Below are 16,053 nucleotides of genomic sequence, written 5' to 3' on the forward strand. Positions count from 1 at the left end.
GTTCGGTGGGGGAGTCACGTATGTCAGGGACTGCTGACGCGGGGGGGAACGCTGTCGGCGAGGCGGACCCAACAGAATCCTCGGACTCGGACTCCGAGATTCCTTCTTCACCCTCACTCTCCTCAGGCTCTGGCTCTGGCGCAGGGTCTGGAGGGAGATCTCCTCACGCTTGATCTGGACCGGTGACGACAGTTTGAGGGAGACGGGAGCTAGGGGAGACAGGGCGAGAGTGCCGCGAGGCCGATCGAGATGCTAGGGTGCTTCGGGGTCCGAGCGGGTGTTGCGCTCGTCGGATCGCCTTGTAGCGCGGGTAGTCTTCTGGGATCGATCGGGGCGTTCGGTTTGGGCACGGTTGCTGCTCGCAACGGTAGATGATAGTTTCAGGACCGTCTGGGATGTAGACGTCGATGAGGTCCTGTGAGTCGAATGCGTGGACTTGGCCTTGGCAGGCAGCCACGTTGGATGGGGGGAGGAAGGGGAGGTGCGCGTACTACGAAAGGCCGTGCTATACTAGTTTACACCTACGGCGCCCGAGATGACACTGAGATTCGCAGTTCACGTAGGGCCCAATACTGCTTTTGACTATTATGCAGCAGGAACCAAGGCTACGCGTCCGTGAGGACAAGTACCGCTCACTGAAGCGCAGGTACTGAAGAGTTCGTTTCTCAAGTGTTGGCGATGTATCGTATGCTATCTACGTATCGTAGGGTACAGTCGGGGTGCGCACCACCCAACCTATGGGAAAGGAAAAGTGAGTGTGTGGGGTTCCGAGGAACGCCGGCAGCTTTGTGGAGTTTCGACCTAATGTCGCGACTTGAGGTCTAGCGACAGGGGAAAGCCTAAAAGGAGCTGGGGGCGTTCGACTGATTCTCACCGAAGCGATGGTGAGCAGGGCTCAAACCTAAGGCTAGGGACAAGAAATGTATTAGTTAGGTAAGTAAAGGATACAACTGGGGCTTACTGACCTAGGGACAAGAGGTCGAAACTGAGGTCCCTAGGGCAGCAGAGGCCGGCTTATATACATGGGGAGATTAGGGCAGGCTGTGCACGTTGGTCCGTGCGCAGCTGGTCTGTGCGCAGCATGCCGACACGGCCCCGGGGGCCGGTGAGTCAGAGCGGCTGTGTCAGCGGGGCCCGAGCTGTGCCGTGCACTGCCGCCCCATCTAATCTGATCGTACAGTAGATAGCGACGCGTCCATATCGGGTATGTAGTACAGAGGTCGCGGGTTCGAGCCCGCGAAAAGGAAAAAATTAAAAAACGGCTAGACGCCGTACCAACTCGTGACAGGTTGGTTCTTTCGTGGTGGATACCCTTCGACTTGAGATAAGTGACGAAGTCATCCGAGCAGTACTCGCCGCCGTTGTCCGATCGGAGATGGTTAAGCTTCTCGCCTGTCTCAACCTCTGCTCGCTGCACAAAGTCTTGGAAGTGTGAGAGTGCCTCATCCTTTGTCTTCATGAGCTGCACAGTGGTGTAATGCGAGTGACCATCAATAAATGTGATGAAGTATTGATGACCGCGGCGGCTCCCTGAGTTTGTCTCGTTCTTTGTTGGTCCGCAAATGTCTGAAAAGACACGATCAAGGATGCGAGTATTCTCGACATCTGACCGCTTCGGTATCGGGTTGCGCGTCTGCTTTCCACGGAGACATGATCTACATGGAGAGTTTGGCGCCTTATCCCCGACAATAGCCATGCCCTTGGCCATGCCACTCTTCACCATCTTCAGAACAGAGTCAACTGAGATGTGTCCGAGGCGGCGGTGCCATGTTTCGAGGTCCACGCGTGATGTAGCAGCCGTAGCAACTAGAGCATGATGGGAAGAGGGGTCCTCATAAGCAGGAGGAAGCTTGGCACGAGCGACATATGAACACTCAGAAAGGTGAGTCGTGGCATCAAGGAGATAGAGATTCTCCTTTATGTACCCAACAGCGCTGATATTCCCATCAGAATTGCTGATGCAACACTTCCCATCTGTGAACGAGACGTTGTAGCTGTTGCGATCGAACTGAGCGACTGACAATAGATTGCCATTGAGATCTGGGACGTAGAGGACGTTCTGGATGACACCCGTGTTCGTACTGCCGTCCTCAAGAGAGGCTGAGATGACAACCTGCCCGATGCCTTGAGCGAGGATGTGATGCTCATCCCCAAGATAGACCCGTTTCGGCGCGGCAAGGGGGCGGTAGTGAAGAAACCACTCGTGGTGCGAGGACATGTGAGAGGACGCGCCGGAATCAATGATCCAGCGGTGAAGGAGCACATCGTTGCGTGACAGTTCCTCGGCCAGGAAGAGACGGAGCGTCTCAGATCCAACATCGCGCACGCTGGCGACTTTCACGGACTCCTTGCCTTCGGAGGACTTGTCCTTCTTGTCAGCCTTGGTAGTGGCCTCGGATTGACTCACTTTGAGCTTGCGACACTCATTGACCGTGTGACCAGTGTAGCCACAGTGGGTACACTTCTTCTTCTTTTTCTTATCCTTCTTATCTGGTGACTTTGCACCCTTGCCGGCTCTCACGAGCAGCGCAGACTCGGACGTGCCCTCTTTTCGGCGCTTTTCCTCAGCGAGGACCTCGTTGATCACCTTCTCGGTGTCGAGTTTGCTGTCCTGCATTATGAGGATGGTCCGGAGGGTGCCATAGGATGGGGGAAGGGAAATCGACATGGCGACTGCTATGAGTGACTCATCAAGGATGAGTCCGAGAGACGCGAGGATTTGGCTCTTTTGCAGCATGGCATTGAGCTGGTCCTCGAGTGCTATCTCATCGCTGAGCATGCCTCGAAACAGGTCACTTACGAGGTAAGCAATTGTCTGTTTTCCGACTCCCTCGTAGCGCCTGTTGAGCGTGTTTCAAGCGTCCTTCGCGATCTCCATGTGCATGACCGACGAAAGCGGTTTGTCCTTGAGCGTTAGCATAATTTGCATAAGCGCTTCGTAGTTCCGCAAACGCCAGGCTTCCTGCAAGACAAGGTTGGTCGTCCCGGGATCCTTCTCGGTGCCATCAATCAGCGGATAGAGTCCGCGGATTCGCAAGACCCATCCAACGCGATACTTCCATTGCTGGAAGTTGCCACCCTCGTTTTCCAACAGAGGGATGTCGTATAGACGATTAGACTGGCCTTTTGGCACAGCCTGTCACGACTTGGTACAGCATCTAGCCGTTTTTTAATTTTTTCCTTTTTGCGGGCTCGAACCCGCAACCTCTGTACTACCTGCCTGATATGGACGTGTCGTTATCTACTGTACGATTAGATTAGATGGGACGGCAGTGCACGGCACAGCTCGGGCTCTGCTGACACAGCCACTCTGACTCACCGGCCCCCGGGGTCGCGTCGGCATGCTGCGCACGGACCAGCTGCACACGGACCAGCGCGCACAGCCTGCCCTTATCTTCCCCTGTATATAAACCGGCCTCTGCTGCCCTAGGGACCTCAGTTTTGACCTCTTGTCCCTAGGTCAGTAAGCTCTCATTTGTATTCTTTACTTACCTTCACTAACTAATACATTTCTTGTCCCTAGCCTTAGGTTTGAGCATCGCTCACCATCGCTTCAGTGAGAATCAGTCGAACGCCCCCAGCTCCTTTTAGGTTTTCCCCTGTCGCTAGACCTCAAGTCGCGACACAGCCGGCTGATTCATTGCGGGATAGAGTGTCGTCATGTGCTGTGACGTGGGAGCGAGAAGTTAGGCTTGTGGGAAGATGGAAGTGATAGAGTTTTGTTTTGAGTTCTCGATGTGCTGAGCGATCCGGTCAGGGGCCGGGGCTCATAACCTGTCGTAAGTTGAACAACGGGAGCGCAACCTGAGGGATGTGAGCACGATCGTGTAGAGACTGTAAGAGACAGGGAAAAAACTGTCTCAGTCTCCTTCGTGTAGCAAGGAACTATATTCATTAACTAACCTGTAAGAGACAGGGAAAAAACTGTCTACAGTATGTCAGAAATAAGTCTGAATGTAAGTAAAAAGAACATACCTCAGTCTCCTTCGTGTAGCAAGGAACTGAGGTGCGTCTCAACGCCAGCGCGTATGTATCATACGTATTACATAAGCCGCGCGCTAGAACTAAGTAAGTCCGTGTCGCTATGTATCGTGAATTTCAACATGACAAGCCGAGGCGTACCATGAAGCTCCAGGGCCACGTCCCACTACACGCTTGCCCGCATTTGTACTTGACAGGGCTAATGAGCGTCGAGCTTCTGAAGCTACACAGACTGGCTTTCTCACTCGTGAAAAAAAAGAAATCGTCAAGTACATGAGCGTGAATAGCTAGTGATACCAAGTATGGCTCGGACGTGTTGCATAACCTGGGCGGTGCGTGCCACGACGCTATCGTTTTATTGCCATGTGGTAAATTTCCCTTCACTGATGTCTTTGCGTTTCAATCCCGAGCATGATGCTGCTATGCATGATTCATCAATAGTATGTGTTCGAGCGCATGCCTATCGGGGTTACTAGCGCCTAAATACTTATGCATCCCTGTCCCAGCGCGTTGTTAACTTGCCATTTATGCGTCAAGGGGCGTCCAAGCCACCGCGGTGGATGCTGTCTAACGTACGGTTAGTCCGTTGTCAATAGCGACTGTAAGCACCGCTTATTAACATTGCACATCTCAGTATCATACCCTTCGGTGCTTGTGGTGTCACCTAAACGCGGAGATTTGTAGCAGCATCAAGGCCATCACGCGACGCGGACACAGGAGGTGTACTACATTATGACGCTGTGTTTTAGTCTCTGGTAACGACACGATGTCATTTACAGACCCTTCTCGGTTCCGTTCATATCGCTGGCGGTGGGAGTGACAGTCTGTACATGCAGGCTTCACCCATGACGACGCCATGGAGACACCTGCGTATCTTGACTCAGAGCCTGCCGAGGATTCGCAATTACGTGGCAGGGGAAGGTGGATTGATATCTGATTGCGTGTGTATTGCTCCCGCGATAACGAGACTCCTTCTGTGTATATGTCGCCCTACTTCTCGCGCCCTAGATGATCCATGCAGTGTCCCGCTACAGGCATCTTCATGGGCGCATCCCGGGCGCACATAACGGATTTTCTCTGATTTTAGTTCTCCCGTCGGCCACTGTAGCCTGTGTGGTATATCTACACAAGATATTCAGATCATCGAACCTTGTGGTCCCTGTGGCAGATTCCACCATCATCCTCGTCGGCGCTCTGGATCTTCATACCCTGACTCACTTGAACTACCAGAGTGGCCTCTATTTCTGGGGATGTCACCACGAATGCCCGCAACACGTCTCGTGGTGGTCACATACTTGCACCGTAAAGGCTTGTCGAGGTAGGTGGCAGTATCAAGGTCAAGTCTCAGTGTTGACATCAGCACATGTGGTGAATCGCAATGGACCGCAGCATCGTATCAAGACCCATATCCGAGCCCATTAGTATCAATAATCTTATAGGGAACAGCTGTGCGAGGGAGCGCTACGCTTCGTGGAACGAGCCAGGCTGTTCTATTTAGCCCAACGAGAAGACGCCGTACTCTATATGTATATATACCCGTAACGCGGGAACGTCTACTGTACCTCTTGTCCCTAGTTTGCAATGTGTGGATCAAGCATAAACGAAGACAAAAATGTCCAATTAGTGGAGTATACGTAAGCTAACATCATTGTCTTGCGCTCTTTCGTCCTTGATAAAAATCTTGTCTAAACTGCAGCCTCATAGAAAACTACATCGAAGTCATGGCTATGAGTATGTAAACGACTAGCGAATCTCGTGATGCCTTCACTGATGCGCATATTAGGCCTGTTTGTGTATGATTCTATCATCTCCTTCGATCTGGAGTGGCGAACGGTCTGGTCTCGTAAGGTCACGGGAGCCAGTGCTCTATACATAACTCTCCGCTACGTAACTTTTATCACTATGGTCCTAGACGTCACGAACTTCTCGGCGTCATATAATGTTAGTCTTCGCACTGTTTCAATGTTATTCTAGCTCATTCATTCTCAGGGGTACTTTCCGTGTTGAACGTATCCTGTTTCAGATCGCTCAACTATATCGGGTTCCAGCTTCTTCATCCCATATTTACTGGACGTATGCACTGCTTGCGGGATATATTTGGCTCAGGCAGGTACGTCCGTCCTCCCTTCCTGGTGTAGCAGTCTAATGCAATGCGGTTGACAGCATTCGCCTCAATCAGAGTATATGCTATTGACGGCCAGCAGTGGACGAAAGCCACAGTCGTGATGATATTGGGGCTTGTGCCCGTTGTTCTTAATATTGCAAGTATGTACCTCACTATAGATATTCTATTGCTCATCTATGCATGGTTCACAGTATTCTGGCTCTCAAGCAATCATATATTGTACTTCAGAAGTTTGGGCTATTGAGTCTTCACTCTCGACTTCCAAACACGACAAGTACGTCACGTCCCTACCTATTCACATATGCGGAAGTCTTACTAGAATATGTAAGATGTAATGCAGCCGAGATTTGCACATCCCTTGAGCCAGAATGCAATGTATTCACTACTTTCACAGTGCTTCTCGCCACCCGAACATGTGTCCTCATGTCGAATCTTCTCGTAGTTGTCTCCACATGGCAGGCAACACGCGCCAATCGAGCAGCTACTATGCGGAATAGCAAAGGATCCCTTACAACCACACTGATCCGGGATGGTGCGTGCTCCATCTCAACACAGAGTAATATTGCAATCCCACACTTGCATGTATAGGGATTGTTCACTTTGCGTGAGTTCATTTTCCGGCTAATGACGTCGTGTAATCTGCTGTCACAGGCTAGTGGTTGGGATCAATATAGCCGACATCACAAGCGCATTACTCACGGGGGTGGGCGCATTTGATATATATGCGCATAGTGACTTAGCGGCGTCTATATAGGAATTATTCGACTTTTCCGCGCCCGTGGAATTGTAGGCGCAATGTCTCTTCTTCGCTTACAGGCTCTAAAAATGGTCAACGCACAGCATCAGTACCATGGTTTTATGCCGCTTTTTCCTTAACCTTCGTCAATTCTCAGCCAACTCCGATGTCAATGACAGCACTGGATCCTCTCCGGGAAGTTCCTTCTTGAGGTTCGCATCGGGGATCATTGGCAACTTGGGCGAGATGCTCGAAGAAGGGTCTCACGCTCTCGACGATGACTTGGATTGTGAGCTAGATAATCCCAGTGACGCAGAAGAATTCGACATAACAGGTGATCTCCGTGGAAAACCAAGTACTCACTCAGATACTAATGGATTTCAGGCTCAAATGCCCATAGTGATGGACGAAGCATCACGCAAGTAGGTGACTCACGAGGGCACTGCAGTGGGCAAACTGTATGACACCTCGGAGTGTCAGACAACGACAAACGTCGCCTAGGTCGATAACACTACGAGACCGCACTTCACATTGCTAAATACAATTCTCCATCTAGGTGCATGGCTTGCTTCGTCTGCACTCAGGACCAGTTCAAACATACCTAGCTCTATTTGTGATATGGATCCAACACACGCATCCAAATTGCTCTCGCTTCTTCTCGGTACACACGGACATCTCCTCTACCCCGTTCATTCGCCAGATACATATACCTTACTTGAGCTCGAATCTTTGATTTCCGAATTGCGTCCGTCGTCATCCAGAATTGCTGCATTTATCGCGTCTGTCTTGCAAAGTGGTCCCCATAGGTAGGGTTTACCAGCGAGACATTCTGTTAACTTAGCCATGTCGGACTACATCTATCGGAGATAATCTAGATTATAGCGCTTACTTGCATAAACGCTTCCTACTCGCCATAAATCCTGACCATTCATGGGATTGCAGAATGCGCTGGAAGAAAAAGAGAAAGGCTCGAGAATCATACTTACTTGCAGCCGTGCAAAACACCTCACCCGCCATGCGAATTCAAATAGGACAGGTTTTCTACGCCGACTGCCCGATGTAAACACCAATATCTCGAGCGATTACCAAGGGGTTCAATCGACCTCATGCGTAACTGTGGTAGCCGTGAGTGAGTATATGTCACTCACCAAGCTGTCCTTCACCCGCTTCAGGTCTCGGGCACCGCGACTTCTAAAATAATCCGCAGTGCTTGCAATTGCCTCCTGCGCCACTATCGCCTGATCATCGAATCTGACTCTGTACGGGACGTGGACTACATCCACTTCGCGTACCTCAAGATTGTCCAGCTTACTTGCTAGAGTAAACTCGCCTTAGGTGTGGGCATAGCCCTTCCATCATCGCTGCCTAGCCCTCACCCAGCAACTATTGCTCTGAGTACTACACAACGGCATGTCCGTTCTCGTATGATTCACGACTCCACCAGGGCTTGATGTGACTTTTGTGGATCTGGGGCTGTCAAGATTAGTGAACACAACTCCATTCACCTATGCGCCGGCGAGATTATGGCCTCCCAGGAGGCTCTTCGGAGAAGAACAGAGTCTATCGGCACATAGGGGACGGTAGGGGTTACACGGCAACGTTCTCACCCTCCCGTATCACCTTCATGTCCATGTTGCAGAGCGTCCCAACGCCTCTCGGTACCTGATACCCTCCTTACATGTCGCAGTCAAAGGAATAGGCGCCCAACGGAGAGCGGAAACCATGTATTGACTGCACAGGCGCATGATCAAAGCGACCTCAGCGCACCCAAGAGCAGACTACCTCGGGCGAGAGACCAGAAAATGTCTCTCATTAAGCAAATAAAGTTGAATACCATACACTAGACAGGGCAGACACCGACGCACGCTATGACAAGTCCATCGCCTGCTCGCCATCATGCGATGGGAAACACAGCTGGTTCTCCTCCATCGCCGCATCGTCGTCGTCCTCGTTCCAATCGCTCGTCGTCTCCCAGTCGTTCTCGAACTCAATATCCAGCGGCAGATCCCCCGCGCTGTCGCCCCCGTTGTCCTCGCCCGCAAGCGGGAGGAACGCGGCGAGCGGCGGCGGCAGGTGCGTCGTCACGGCGTGCGACACCGGCTGCACCCACCGCCGCTCGCGCAGGCGCTTGTGCCGCTCGCGGTCCTCCTCGATGCGTTTGAAGACCTCGGCGCGAGGGAGCGCCGTCGCTGGACGGGCTGATGGCGCGTCGCCTGCTTGTTCGAGGGAGGTCTGCCGTGCGTCGAGGCATGCGAGGACATCATCGACCTTTTGCGGGTCGATGACGCGTTTGCTGCGCCAGCTCTCGAGGATCTGTGAAGGCAAGAGCATGAATATGAGGCCCGAGTAGTCAATATAGCATTGCAAGGAACCTCCCGATTGCCAAAAGATGCGTCTTTACGGCCGCATGCCCGAAGGCGTGTGCCTTGTGTAGCAGATGAAAACACAGAAACAAACGAGTGCTATTAGTCCTATCAGGACAAACCCAGGCGACCTTGTTCTACAGAACAGTCCGTGGACAAAGAGCGTGGCGCGTGCAAGAATCACGGCCGAGTGTGAATGGATACTCACCTGTTTCGTGCTCATGAGATTTGGAAGCCCCTGTCGCCCTTCTGGTACTACCGACTCAACAACCTTGCTCAGGTCGCGCGCCACATAGTCAACGTAAAACGAGTTTTGACCCCCATCATGGCTCAAGGCACCCGAGTGGGATTTTGCGATCAGCGATGCCTCGCAAAGGCTGTCAAGGAGGTACAGGATGTTAATGCGGTTGTTTATCGAGCCCTACAAGTTGTCCGGATGTTTAAAATGGCGAACCGACCTGGGCATAGCGCATACCTTCTGGCACTCCTCAACTAAGCAGTCCCACAAGTCTTCACCGCATCCAGAAAAGAACTTCAGCGCATATCCCACTATTTTCTGGATGGATTGCTGTGAGCTACACCATGAGTTCTGTGAAATTGGACGTCTGAAGAAAGGGAAGGGGTGACTGACGCGTTAAGCTTTCGTAGCAGGGATAGGAATTGTATGCGGACTTCAAAGGGGTCCATTTTCAATATGGCCGATAGACACTGAGAATAATGTCCGGATGTGATGTTTGAGGCCTCGGGTCGATTTCGGTTTAGGCTTGCCTAGACAGCCTACAAGAGAGCTCCCTCCTGAGCGCGCGGAGGATGGGTCCGTGCTCATAAGCGCTTACGCTTACGCCGAGATCGGCAAATGCCGTGGCAGTGGCTGGACGATATCTTTCCCATGAAGTTTGAACGCCCCGAGTTGCATTACTACGCAAATTACAGTGTGCTCTATAATGATTGCTGTGGAACGCGCGTCCATATACGCTGAAAGTCATTGGTCACGAATTGCACACAGCTTTCTCAGTCTCTCGATTACAACCAATGAATGCAAAAACACGACAAGTCTTGATCATGACGCTACTGTACTATATGTTTGAAAGTGAGAACAATCTGAACTCTACTGATCAAGATTTGGGCTGATGCAAGTGATGCAGTATTTACTTGTGCAAGCTATGCAAAATCGCACGCTAGTACGCCGACTAGGTCGATGACATGCTCACCATTACGGAAAATCCTATGATCGCATCGTGCCCAGAAGCATTGCGTAAAACCAAGTCTCCCACAGCACAACCAACCATGTCGCATTTTCATCATAAACGTAAGTGCTTGTTGGCTTGGTAGGGTATCATGGGCTAACGTGTCATCAATAATGATTCGACAGGATGGTTTGAGGGTAAGCCGAGCCTCAGCTGGAATGCCTCCGACGTGTAGAAATAGCGGGTACATCAAGATGCTAATCCGTACTGCGACGAGGTTCCGTACGGAGAACTCTTGACGGTTCTGTCACAGTGATATTATGCGCACCATCTCCTGCAAGGCGTGAATATTGGCCCTCAGTCTGAAGCACCAGCTACTCAGCATATTTTTGCCGCTGTTCGGCATCCCAGACTTTCCGTGTGATTCAGCTGTCTTGCCAGACTATCGCGCATCGTTGGCCACCATCCTGTCTCAATGATCGAAAGAGACTCGGTCAGGTCACATCGTGAAATGTACAGTCTCTCAATTTGATGGCATATCCAAAACCTTTATGGAAGTTGATGCATCCGTTTGCCTATGAGACTCGCCTCTCGTTTCGTTCAGTTAGTCCTGTCTGAGCTGACCTGACCCGAGTTCATCCAGCTCACCGAATGCGAGCGAGCCGCCATAATCTTCTCGGAAGCCTACGCCTACTAAGTATCCAGACCATCGTGGCAGTTTCAAATCACTATAGCTAATGAGCTGCGTTATGCGAGCACTGGTCTCGTTGGTGATCAGACCTACTGTTTACTGTCAAACTTTCCTTGTCGAGGTCTATGTGTACGAAGTTTATCCTCACAATTGAACAGGTATTTCAGACGAGGCAGCAATATGCGAAGATCCTTCAACCGTACTCGATACGCATGAAGCGCGGTACGTTCTGCGTGCTCTTCGATGTTGAAGAACTTAGTCAGGTTATCAAGTGCAGTGTATTCTATATAGGATTTCCTTGTCGTATGGTCTCTCAGGCTGCTCACTTATCTGGCAGCCTGGTCCTCCTGCTCAGTGTTGCAAATATTGCGGTTTCTCTCTCTACAGATGCGATTCTTGACATCGATACTCGCTAGCTGAATAACAGATGCTGAATTAGAAATTTGCGATGCTGCGCAGCCGGTTGAACTGCACGTGTCTGCTTGTCCATCGAAGTGCCGCCTACTAATGCCTTATCGCATAGCATCAATTCGCTCATACTGTGCCAGTTCTTCCTTGACCTTCGCTAGCCCACTAATTTTGACGAGCCAATTTTCCTGCCAGCATCTTCCGTTACGTCCTTCCGAAGAGGCGTTAGGAATCTAGGCGGACCGAATTACAGCGTGCATTCCGTGATCAACGATGCACGCCTCACTGCAAGAGTCCGCCAAACTTTATGAATCCAACAACGCGCATTTGAGCTCGATATTGGTTAGTACCTGTTTCATTCTTACCTAGGGGCTGCGCTCAAGATTTGCATCCCGACTTCCGTGCCAATTTTCATCGATATTTACCTGTAAGCCGAACCCAGGCTGTGGAAGAAAGGGCTTTCACGCGGAGCGGGCTAGGATCCTGTCACTAGCGTCGGCGCCTCCACTTTCAGCAACTGTTGTCTTTTCGGCCAGAGCTTCCTTGATAGGAGAACGGCAGAGGTCCGCGTTGTGATATCGGACGCGAATAATCTGCTGCCCATCAGACATCCCGTGTGGGTCACTGTACGTGGTCCAGCTTGCGATCGGGTCTGAAGACGGCGAATCAGGTTTGAAGCCAATATTAGGGGCGTTCATGTACGGATTCCAACGCGAATACCGAGCATATTTCAGCTCGGATTCCGCGCTGGATTTCGCGCCTCGGTCGATGACAGAGCGTATGCGGCATTGTCCGCGCACGCCTTTAGAGGTGTTAGGGTTGCTCAATTCTTGTCGCCCGTTCGTTCGTTCGTTCGTTCGTTCACGGAGATCACATCTCTTTTGGCAGATAGTTCCAACTCCGGCGGCGAGGCGGCTACAATGCGCGACATGGCGAGTTTTAACTTTGAACTTGAACTGCAAGTCTTATGGTAACTCGGTTAGTGCAGTACTCATAAGAATGTGGGCCAATGCTACAGCTTTATACGAGACTCTGAGGTAATTAGGGGATGATCTGTATTCAGCTGATACTACAGCTATTATTACTGCACCTGAACACTAGCCATGAGCCAGTACTTGTATATGAGTTGACTACATTACCCAAGAAAGAATAATGCTCTAAGATATATGTGTGTCCTAATACAATACAAATTGCGCATGTGGCATGAGGGCATGACATCGGCCAGCAAGAATATCTAAAAGCGAGAGAGATCTTTTCATTATGTAAGACTTCGGGCAGTGCGCGGACAATGGCGCATACACTCGGTCATCGACCGAGGCGCGAAATTCAGCGCGGAATCCGAGCTGAAATCTGCTCGAATCCGCGCTGGAAACCGTACTGTGAACGCCCCAAGTGACTGTGTCCCAATGATGATCGGCTTCTTAACTGTGCAATATCCCACCATTAGTGTTGTGCCTGGCTTGGCTTGGCCCGAAAGCCATGGCTTTGGCCTGGCTTCAGAGAGCCCGGGCCTCAGCGGGTGCTGAGCCAGGCCCTGGCCGCGGGCTTTGGCCTGGCTCAGGCTTGGCTCGGGCTCAAGCCATGGCTTGTTACTTCCTCGCGACTTATGCACAGTGGCTGATCATGGGATCTACATCGAGCGTGGAGCATCATTCAAAGAGACTGTATATCATAGTAAGTAGGTAGATGTATAGTAGCTGTTGGAAATGCAGTCGAAACTTACGGTAGTAGATCACATGACCACGTATGGTACGTTCGTTCTGTACTTGGTTCCCTACGTGTTTGCTGGTTACAAGCCATGTCAAAAACCATTGATTTCTACCATCTTCATTCTTGATTCCTGCTATGAATATAGTATTAACAAAGAAGACAAGTGGAAGACAAGTGAGCTGACCGAGACACTCAAGCACAGAGTCTGCTGTTCAGCATGAAGCGCCCATTGTCTCCGGCGTACAGAGAACCTCCTCATCATGGAGTTCCGGACACTGTGGAGATGTACCAAACAACTTGTTAAGGTATGTGATTGTGCCTCTCGCATCCATAATAAGCTGATGGGTGCCGCACCAGAGGTCCAAACTAGTACTGCAGGCCCCGGGCTTGCTGGCCTGGCTCGGGCTTCTGAGCCAGGCCCGGCACAACACTACCCACCATGCGGGTCCCAGTTACCTAATGCAGACCTCAGCGTTGTCAAGAAGTCGCTGGTACATCCTGTGCAACGGTATCTTCTGGGCGATAATTGAGTAGCAACCTCATGGACACCCTTTATTGCAAGATCTCTGTAGTCGAGCCGAGGCATTGAGAGCTTCTAAAGTGCCTCCAGGAGCATTCTTAAGGAAAAATAGCTTTGTGGCAATGGCTTCCATGCCAAAGAGCTGTACTCGAGCCGTTCAGATAGGATCGGAGCACCCGGTATTTGTGTGTTCCGTGTGATCGGCTGATGAGCACTTGACTACTTCGTTATGGGCAGGTGGCTGGCAAGCTGGCGTCGTTGGCATCAGAATATGGTAGATGTGGTGTGTTCCGAGTTCGTCGCACCAAAATTGGCCGTGGGCGGTGATTCCGCCGCATTAGACGCGTAAAGCTCATGATGCGTCGAGCCCAACAGGGAAGCACACTGTCGCACCAGCCATGTGGTCCACAGCACGTTGTGATGCTGTTCTCTTGACTCGGTGTGCATCGATCCCGGGGCACTCGATATCCTCCTATCTGACAACTCTGGTTTGGTTTCTGACATGTGAACGCACGGCGATCGTTGAGTTTCCGAGACGTACCTGAGGCACCGATTTGATACCGTATACCGTCATACGAGAAAGGCGTTACCTTTAGCTCAAGCGTCATTGACGCCGCAGGTACGCGTCCGCAGATGCTGTGCTACTTTACGACAGTCACACCGGAATGATGTTGAGGGGTTCCTGTCAAATGGACCACGCGTGACAGTATTGTTGAATCCTCCCATGATGTTCCAGTCTGGGGGCTCTGTCACATCCGTGTATTGCCACGAGTCACCAAACGTCTTCGCCGATCTTACATCTGTTAATGGAGGATTTGCCCAATTGATAGTCAACTGCCAGCAGTCTCACAGCTTGTATAGTGCTTTCAGGGCCAAAAACACTTTGACACAAGAGATGCCTGTGTTACCGCATCTGACCGTGCCTTAACCTTTAGACTGTGGTTGGTCGCCTCGTGCTGACCCCGACAGCTTATATGCTGACGCCGAGTTTCGGATGAGGAATAGGGGATTAAGACACCTCGACCACACCGGCTCTCTACTGGCGCCTCGTTAGTATGAACGTCGTCGAGGAGCTGATAGTCTCAACAAAGCCTGGGTTTCCTCCGACCATCCTCGGTATCGGCGCTTCGAGTCCAATAAGCTCACTCACACAGGCGCGCAATGATGACATGGCTCGCAGCACATCGTCTTGACACCACCCCCGTCTGCAACAATTTCTTGATTTTACTATATGGAAGCTGTGGTCAAGCAGCCAGCTTCCCGTGCGGTCAAGTCGTGTAGGGAACAGGATTTACTGATATGCTGGCAAACGCCATGGGGCCCGGAGGCCGCGGATATACCGTTCTATGGGTATCGTGTTCTTCTAAGGCAGCCGCACTGCCATCATCGTATAAGAGTGACGTTGAGAAACCCTTGAATACTGCAGATGTGAAGGTCACGTGGGCGTTGTTGTCTCGCGGACTACTATTCTTGGGACCACCCCAGGCAGGACCTGTCAACGTCAAGAAGACCCCCTTAGGGGTGGTGCGAAATGGGTCTGAGGGGATCCCTCCTCGAGGATCCCCTCCACTGTAACCCAAATAGGATATAGGGGCATCCCATCGCCATCTAGGTGCCCTCCCCGCCACCATCCTAAGATGGTACGCAGATGGTACACCGACCCTCCTCCATGAGGCTTCAAGTCCTTTGCATCACATGTTATGTCTCTAACATCCTCCCCTAGAATGGCATTTGTTGCCTGTCTTGATGGGAGTGCACATTCGCTCCTTTTACTAGTACTTAGTAATTTATGTACATCACACCTGTAGTACACGATAATCACTCTCAATATCATTGTTTTTACTACGAAGTACTTTACACAAGATCAAGATGAGGGCCTGGGTAGCGAGTACATTGTACACAAGATTGACAATACATCATGACGGTACCTGCGAAATGCATCAAGCCTGCATGGAGGGCCCGGCGTCGCCTCGTTGCTCGCCTTCGTCGTGGCTCTGCACGCCGGCTGTCTGCGCGCCGGCTGTCCCAGGCATCCTACGAGCAGGCGGGGCAGCCGCCTCGAAGCCGGCGTACGGCATGCCTTGAGGCACGTCGGCGAATGCAGCTGCCTGGCCGAAATCCTCGTAGAAATGTGGGTGGACCCTCCCCGACGGGATGTAGGTGCCGTCGGGCGTCATGAGGCCGGGCGCGCGGAATTCGGGCGCGCGGAACTGAGGGGGCAGTGGGCGGTAATAGTGTCCTGCATCCCGCGGGTCCATCACCTCGTAGCTGTCCAGAGTCTGGCTGTCGACTGGCCAGCCGCGCGGTGCGTACCGGGGGGCATGCGGGAGGG

At 51.6% G+C, this 16,053-nt stretch overlaps 6 protein-coding genes across 6 annotated transcripts; 2 read left to right on the forward strand and 4 right to left on the reverse strand.

Moving 5' to 3' along the window:
- Positions 1–1,615: 1,615 nt before the first annotated feature.
- Positions 1,616–1,798, reverse strand: POSPLADRAFT_1119507 (hypothetical protein; the record flags this gene model as incomplete). Its single annotated transcript, XM_024483502.1, has 1 exon — positions 1,616–1,798. A coding segment is annotated over one exon (183 nt), but the record flags the coding sequence as incomplete, so codon positions are not given.
- Positions 1,799–1,894: 96 nt separating this feature from the next.
- On the reverse strand, positions 1,895–2,218 carry POSPLADRAFT_1144619 (hypothetical protein; the record flags this gene model as incomplete). Its single annotated transcript, XM_024485717.1, has 1 exon — positions 1,895–2,218. A coding segment is annotated over one exon (324 nt), but the record flags the coding sequence as incomplete, so codon positions are not given.
- A 3,344-nt stretch (positions 2,219–5,562) lies between these two features.
- Positions 5,563–7,343, forward strand: POSPLADRAFT_1145018 (hypothetical protein; the record flags this gene model as incomplete). The annotated part of the gene is made up of 10 exons (XM_024485750.1): positions 5,563–5,615; positions 5,678–5,712; positions 5,765–5,824; positions 5,956–6,091; positions 6,298–6,380; positions 6,501–6,638; positions 6,695–6,710; positions 6,758–6,809; positions 7,022–7,054; positions 7,269–7,343. The coding sequence occupies 10 exons, from the start codon at positions 5,563–5,565 to the stop codon at positions 7,341–7,343; spliced, it is 681 nt and encodes a 226-aa protein (XP_024338286.1).
- Positions 7,344–8,708: 1,365 nt separating this feature from the next.
- POSPLADRAFT_1057268 (hypothetical protein) lies at positions 8,709–9,892 on the reverse strand (the record flags this gene model as incomplete). Its single annotated transcript, XM_024480893.1, has 4 exons — positions 8,709–9,155; positions 9,414–9,626; positions 9,681–9,780; positions 9,837–9,892. 4 exons carry the CDS (start codon positions 9,890–9,892, stop codon positions 8,709–8,711), a joined length of 816 nt encoding a protein of 271 aa, XP_024338287.1.
- A 3,078-nt stretch (positions 9,893–12,970) lies between these two features.
- Positions 12,971–13,731, forward strand: POSPLADRAFT_1144583 (hypothetical protein; the record flags this gene model as incomplete). The annotated part of the gene is made up of 2 exons (XM_024485712.1): positions 12,971–13,165; positions 13,540–13,731. The coding sequence occupies 2 exons, from the start codon at positions 12,971–12,973 to the stop codon at positions 13,729–13,731; spliced, it is 387 nt and encodes a 128-aa protein (XP_024338288.1).
- A 1,491-nt stretch (positions 13,732–15,222) lies between these two features.
- Positions 15,223–15,979, reverse strand: POSPLADRAFT_1143906 (hypothetical protein; the record flags this gene model as incomplete). Its single annotated transcript, XM_024485632.1, has 2 exons — positions 15,223–15,459; positions 15,722–15,979. The coding sequence occupies 2 exons, from the start codon at positions 15,977–15,979 to the stop codon at positions 15,223–15,225; spliced, it is 495 nt and encodes a 164-aa protein (XP_024338289.1).
- Positions 15,980–16,053: the final 74 nt, after the last annotated feature.

The sequence above is a fragment of the Postia placenta genome (genome assembly GCF_002117355.1).
Source record: "Postia placenta MAD-698-R-SB12 unplaced genomic scaffold POSPLAscaffold_8, whole genome shotgun sequence".
Taxonomy (NCBI): domain Eukaryota; kingdom Fungi; phylum Basidiomycota; class Agaricomycetes; order Polyporales; family Adustoporiaceae; genus Rhodonia; species Rhodonia placenta.